Here is a 6,827-nt window from a genome sequence, read left to right on the forward strand (position 1 = left end):
TTGTGAACCCACGTGCAGAAAGTTGTCTGAAGGACTTCTGGATCTTAAAAACAAAGAAAGCCATTTTTCTTCACTTTTACTTTCATACTCATCACATTGCTCTAATTTTCATTACTACTGAAGTGATTGAATACATGCATATTAAGAGTCAATACAGGACTGGTGACATGCTTCAGTGGTTAAGATAACCAATACCCATGTCCTGTGGCTCACAGCCAACAAAACCAGCTCCAAGGGATCAGACACCCTTGTCTTGCTTCTGTGTGTAGTAACACTCCTTTGCACATAATATATCCTCACATGGATACATACAATTTTTTAAAAAAATGAATGAAAGGGTTAGGATTTGTTCTGAGAGTTTTACCTAAACACTGGCTTTAAACTGCCACTTCAACAGTATTTAAAGTTGAGTTACATTTTTACAGTATCATCTTAAACAGCCCGACTATTATAAGTTGCTGTTACTATCGTGGGCTGGAGATGTAACGATCAGTAGAATGCTGACAGAGCACATGTGAGACCCTAGGTTCAATCTGTGGTACCTGATAAAACTCATGAGAAAAGGGAGGAGGTTAGAAATCCAAGGTTGTCCTTGAGTGAGTTTGAGACCAACATAGGACAAGCGAGAAAAAAAAAAGCGGGGAAAGGGGCTTGTCAGTTTCTGTTTCGTAGCTACAAATACTTTTCATTTACATCCATTTTCTATATTCTACAGAGAAGTATTTCATGAGCTCAGAAACTGATCCTTCAGATGAACTATATGCAGTTATTAGTAATTCCTTACTAAGACTGCAAAATGTTCCCCTAAGTGGGTTGAAATTAGCTTTGTGAAACCTGAAAGGTTTCTAGAGTGACAGTCTTAGCCATAAAGCAGCTTTTTGAGGTATTCTGGGATATTGTCAGCCAGCTGGGAATTATTCAAGTTTGTAGTTCACAAAACAAGAAGCACTTATAAATGTATTCAATTTTTTCCCTTTTAACTCAAGTTCTTTGGAATTAGGCCATACACTTTTTATGACTATCCAGAATATATTCTGAGTAAAGGATTGTTAGTATTTATTAGTAAAGGAAAACTAAAAGCACTAAATTTTTAATGCTTTTGACCTGAAAGTACCTTTGGAGTTGGTGTCATTGGTTGTACCCAATTTTCTTCTAGATTCCCCATCTCCTATTGCTGCAAGAACACTGACATTAGTGGCTAAGTCTGTGCAGAATTTAGCAAATCTTGTGGAATTTGGAGCTAAGGTATTTTGATACTTAAAATTCATTGATCACATTTTAAATGGTTATTTTATTTCACAATCAACAATCTTTAAAGCACAGTGGACTATGTAAGTACTGGAATAACACAATTACCTGCTTTTGATTTAGTATGTGACAAACTCCTTGCCCAATTCAAGTATGTACCAACTAGTTAGTATGTTTTTCTCAGTCAGATGTTTATCCTCAGACTTGTCATAAACTTTGGTGTGTAATTAATAATTAAATACACATTTAGGCTTCTGCCTAAATAGGGAATTACCTATTATTTCTTGCCAAATACAGTAATTTTTTTTCCTCCAAAAATATCTACTTGCTTTTATGTATATGACTGTTTTGCCTGCATGCATGTATACTAGTCTGTGTTTGTTGCTTACCTATGCCAGAAGACAGCACCAGATTCCCTGGAACATTAGTTTTGAGCCATCATATGGGTGCTGGGAACCAAACCCTGATCCTCTCCAAGAGCAGCACGTGTAGTTAATACTGAGGTGCCTCTCCAGCCCTGTAGATAATCCTATTTATGTTTTGTTGTTTTTCTTAGAGACTTACCTTATCACATTTGAGGTTCATTATTTGATACTGCCCTAACTATAAATTATAATAGGTTTATAGTTAGGATTTTAGTTAAGTAGTTAACATTTATGGATTATCTTTTCAATTTACCTGAAACTAAGACATATTTTGTCCCACTGCAATCATAGGGAATATTTGGTTTCACTGTATTTTAACTTCCTACAATATGTTGGATTCTTCATAATTTATCAGTAATAAAGTCTAATGTACATATTAAAAATTTGTGTCTGCTAAGCTATATGTTAAGTGATTTTTAATTTTAATTTTTTACAACCATATAGTTGTTTATATTAGAGGCAAAAATCCATATAGTAATTCTTCCTACCTGTGTAGTTTTTGTAAGGCATATGGATCCTATGTTTTTAATTTTTTAGGAACCTTATATGGAAGGTGTCAATCCATTTATCAAAAGCAACAAACATCGCATGATCATGTTTTTAGATGAGCTTGGGGTATGTATATAATTTTTACATTCTTTGAGAATGAATTTTGGCATATAAGCATAACCTTTAGATTTTAAAACCAGAACTTCAAAATAAAATCTTCTATGCAAAAATTTTTCACTTATTCTTCTACAAATTGCTAATGTGTATAATTGTGGCTTTCAACCAGCCATATTTTAGACTGTCTTTTCATTCATTATCCTTTAGCTATTGTTATATTTAGTCTTTTTACGTTATAGCTAAAATAAGATTTTAAGCCAGTTAGATTGGAACCTAAAGTTAGAACTAGATGAAACAGTGTAATTACTATGCCTCATTTTAGCCTTAAAAATAAAATTGAAAAAATTAAAGAATATATATAATTTCTGAGACACTAAATAGTAAAGTTAAATTTTCTATACCATTTCAAGTAAATAGATACATGATGTATTGTGTGTACACAAAGGGAAAAAAGTATAAAATAGCATGTATGTGTGTTGAGCTAGATTTATGTCATCAGAATTGCTGAAGATTAAGTTATCTATGTTTTGGAATACATTAGTAATATTCTGATTCAGTGATTCAGTTCAAAGCACATGTTCATCACCACCACACAAATATGGCAAAAAAAAAAAAAAGGATGGCAGGTAAGCCCAGCATTGTAAGATCTGTATATGAAATTTCTAAGTAAACTCCTGTATTCCTAATAAAAATATAGGTGGTCTATTTTCCCTGAACTTTATTTTATCCTTTCTACTAACCTTCAACCGCTATGAAGGAAAGCAAGATTATAATGTTTTGCATCTTGTAATGTTTAATCCATTGAACTGCTTAGCAAAAATGAACATATTTGAGTTATTTCTTTACTTCACAAAACTAAAATGCTTTCCAACCTAGAAATGTGTAACAAGCACATGGAATATATCTAGGATTAATTCAGCCACACATTAAATTTTACTTCAAGGCTTGAAATAATGCTGGCATTTAATATAATATAGTATTATAAATTTATTATGATGGCTAAGTTACTCCATGAACCATAAGCACTATAATGCCCAGTGAACTTACATTTTTATCTTGAGCAGTCTACAGAAATCACAAAGTAAATCTTTTAAATTTTCATAATGTAGTTCCTCTTTAGATGCTGGTCAATTTATATACAGTATCTTAGTGGTATTCAGTCTGGGCTTCTAAGTTTAATTAATCAAAATTAGCAATTAACAATGATATCTATTTGGTATATGCTCTAAATTAAAAAGGAAAAAAAACAACTCATGATACTGTCATCCTGTGGAAGAGTGTGGAACCTGGATTCCTTGTGAATAGAGATTCTAAAACCTATGTATAGGAGAATGAAAATTCTTAGAAAAATTGTTTTTTTAATACCTAGTTAGGATAGTTAAGAGACTACAAGGATTTTTATTTCTAAATGCAGTTTTATGATTCCCTTAAAGAATGTACCTGAACTCCCGGACACTACTGAACATTCTAGAACTGACCTGTCTCGTGATTTAGCAGCCCTGCATGAGATTTGTGTAGCTCATTCAGATGAACTGAGAACACTCAGTAATGAGCGTGGTGCACAACAGGTAGGTTTTACTAAACAGATGCTACATATAAAACTGGCAAGTGAGTTATTGTCAGTCGTGAGGCATGTTATTCCCTCAGCTACTCTCATACCAAGTACATGAGCAAAGTTACTTGTGAAACACAGGAGAACTATAAGGGAAATTTGAAAGTATCTACAGATGATACCTTATTAGTGATTAAGTTGGTGTGGATCACAGCTCACACCTTAAAAAACATATAGATTTCATGCGGTCCATACCAATAGATGTAGGGGTGTTAAGAGAAGCTTTTCTTGAGAGGAGCCTTCCCGCCCGCCTGGTTCCAGATCCGCATCAGTCCCAAATAAACACACAGGAGGCTATATTAATTATGAAGCTGTTGGCCTTGCTTGTCTCTTACTGGCTAGCTCTGCCTTAAGTAATTACCCCATAATTGTTAATCTAAGTATGTCTCTTACCGGAGAGGTATCCGGCTTCCTACCCCAATGGCGTTACATCTCGAACTCTCCTGTGTTTCTCCTTCCCAGCATCCTCCTGGATTCCTAGCCCCACCTATCTAGATTCCTATTGGCCAGACAGTGCTTTATTAGCATAAGACTTCCCCAACATCTCCTCTTTTCTGTTTAAACAAAAAGAAAGGTCTTAACTTTAACACAGTCAAATTGTGTATAACAGAACAGTTATCAAATAAGAATGTAGTTACAATATTTTAGCAAGATTTAAAGAAAATATCATCCATCCCATCCTTGTGAGTCCAAAGTTCTATATGTATCTTTTATCATAACTAAGGAAAACTATAATTATAACTATCTATCTTCAACTCTGTTAAGAGAAGCTTGAGAAGGAGCCGTGTTTTTCGTTAAATGTTTCAACATTATGTTCCAATTTTTCAATTCTATCTGTGGAACACATTTTTCCTGAAAGTAATTCAATTTTGTGTTCCGTCTCTTTAAACCTGTTCGTCAGACCTACATTATCATTTTTAATATCCTGATATTTTCTACCAACCCTTTCTTACTCTCCTGCAATGAATTTTGCATTTCCTGAATCCTTTGTATTAAGATTTCAAAACTATCCTGCGATGACTGTATGACCTGCATAAGTTTAGTCCTATTTTTGAGCCATTTCATTAACAAAATTATATTGATTATGAAGCTAATAATCACCATCGTGGGTAGGAAGTACCTTTCAGTCTTATATCATAGGGGGGTATATTTAAATAAGGAATAGAACTGGAAAGGGTTTTTAATTGACCTAGTGTTAAGTCATTGTAGATAGTTTTTTGGCTAAGGAAGTTAAATAGGGAGAAAAGGCATGGGGGAAGTATAAATCAATATACCCACATCCTAAATCTGGTTCATTTCTTCATGGTTTCAACTATCACTCCACTGCTGTCCGTTTTGGCAGAAATTTCACAAAAAAAAAGTGACTATGAAGGCACTTCTACAATCTTAACATAGTCTAAATAATAGAGTTCCAATTGGAAAACGTTAGAGTAGTTTATTAACAAGGTTTACAATGACAAATTTAGTGTGGTAAGATCTTTTCTCTCTGGTTTACTACTCAGTTTAACTCACGTTTTAGTAATGAGTATAATGCTGTTGCCTTAAGAACCCCATTGCTTTTATGTACATCCAAATTTCCATCTTGAAATTTTCGATTCTTTGTTTAGTGATTTTTCACCCCCCATTGTTTTTCCTTGTGTCTAGCATGTACTGAAAAAGCTTTTGGCTATAACAGAACTGCTTCAACAAAAACAAAACCAGTATACAAAAACCAATGATGTCAGGTAGCAGCCTGGTGTTCTACATGGATTCAGCATGCGCAACATGGTAATTCATATCACTATGTCTTCTTTGCTCTTGCCAAAAAAAGGAGAGAGAGAGAGAAATAGCACACCTTCCCACATTCCAGTGATGTGTGAGCTATGCAAACAAAAGCCCAAGATTCTGCTGGCGCTGCCAGCACCTTTGTAAGCTATCTGTGCAGAATATTTGCACTTTTTCCACATGGGATCTTTACCAAACTCTGAGCCTTGGTGTACAGATCAACTTTCACAAAAAAAGGAAAATGGAAAAAAAAAATTAAGTCTTGAACTTTGAAAATATATTTTCAGTATATCCATTTGCCAAAGTTTTGCTGTCTCTTGGAAGAGGAACTATCAAATCTACTGACAAGAAAATGCATCCTATTGGACAACGGAATTTTTAACTGGATTGCAGACTCTTCTTCCTTGTTAAGAATATGACCATTTGACTGTTCACTGAATTTATTTGTATTTACAGTTTCCAGAGTTTGACAATATAATAGGAACAATCTTGCTGTATACCTTTAAAAAATACTGTGCTATTCTTCCTGGAACTGTTAAAAGACAACATATAGAATGGATGAATCTATGCTCATCAGCTTTATTTTTTAAACATACCACCTATTTTGTTGGAATTGTCAAGACTGTACTTAGATCTCATGGTTTCGTTAAAATGTTTACAACAGTAAATAGTTTAAATTCAATAAACATTATCGGTCATTGTACCAGTCAATGCATGTTACCCATCTGACCATTTTATAGGTTACAGATGTCTGTCATGTTTAAACAAACTGCTAAACTACTCATGCTTATTCTAAGGTGACTTTTGTTACTGCTTTGATTATACAGACAACCTCATCAGCCACTTAACAGCTTATACATCTTTCAACTTGTGTTTGTTTTTTCTGATGGATATTTAGTTTGTATAGTTTCATCTGTTCCTGTGTTTGTGTTTTTGTGAAGTATTCACAAGGGTTAAGTTAAAATAAACTGAGGGATAGCTTGCATAATTAACCAGCTTACTATTTAATTTCACTATAATTTTCTTCTGCTTTTAGGGAGAGTTGAAGCCTTAGTAACAGAACAAGGCCCAGGAAAACTTTTATTGATTGTTTCTTTCACAGAGGACTTCATTTATTCACTCAATGTACAACTTGTTAAGCACCATGTCTTGTGCTGAAGACTTAAACAGTA

The 6,827-nt window shown here is 33.9% G+C and overlaps 1 protein-coding gene across 3 annotated transcripts in view; it reads left to right on the plus strand.

Annotated features, from left to right (window-relative positions):
• The window catches only part of Rasa1 (RAS p21 protein activator 1), a 76,149-nt gene extending 69,502 nt beyond the window's left edge, over positions 1-6,647 (plus strand). For 2 of the 3 annotated variants that reach the window (XM_005065683.4, XM_021223472.2), the window contains exons 22-25: positions 1,157-1,245; positions 2,211-2,288; positions 3,713-3,847; positions 5,536-6,647. In XM_005065683.4, coding sequence (XP_005065740.1) covers positions 1,157-1,245; positions 2,211-2,288; positions 3,713-3,847; positions 5,536-5,619 — 386 coding nt within the window. In that variant the 3' untranslated portion in view covers positions 5,620-6,647. Of the gene's footprint in view, positions 1-1,156; positions 1,246-2,210; positions 2,289-3,693; positions 3,848-5,535 lie in introns of all 3 variants that reach the window. The other variant, XR_005869873.1, reaches the window with a different exon arrangement.
• Positions 6,648-6,827: the final 180 nt, after the last annotated feature.

Source organism: Mesocricetus auratus, unplaced genomic scaffold (assembly GCF_017639785.1).
Source record: "Mesocricetus auratus isolate SY011 unplaced genomic scaffold, BCM_Maur_2.0 Super-Scaffold_100020, whole genome shotgun sequence".
NCBI classification, from domain to species: Eukaryota; Metazoa; Chordata; class Mammalia; order Rodentia; family Cricetidae; genus Mesocricetus; species Mesocricetus auratus.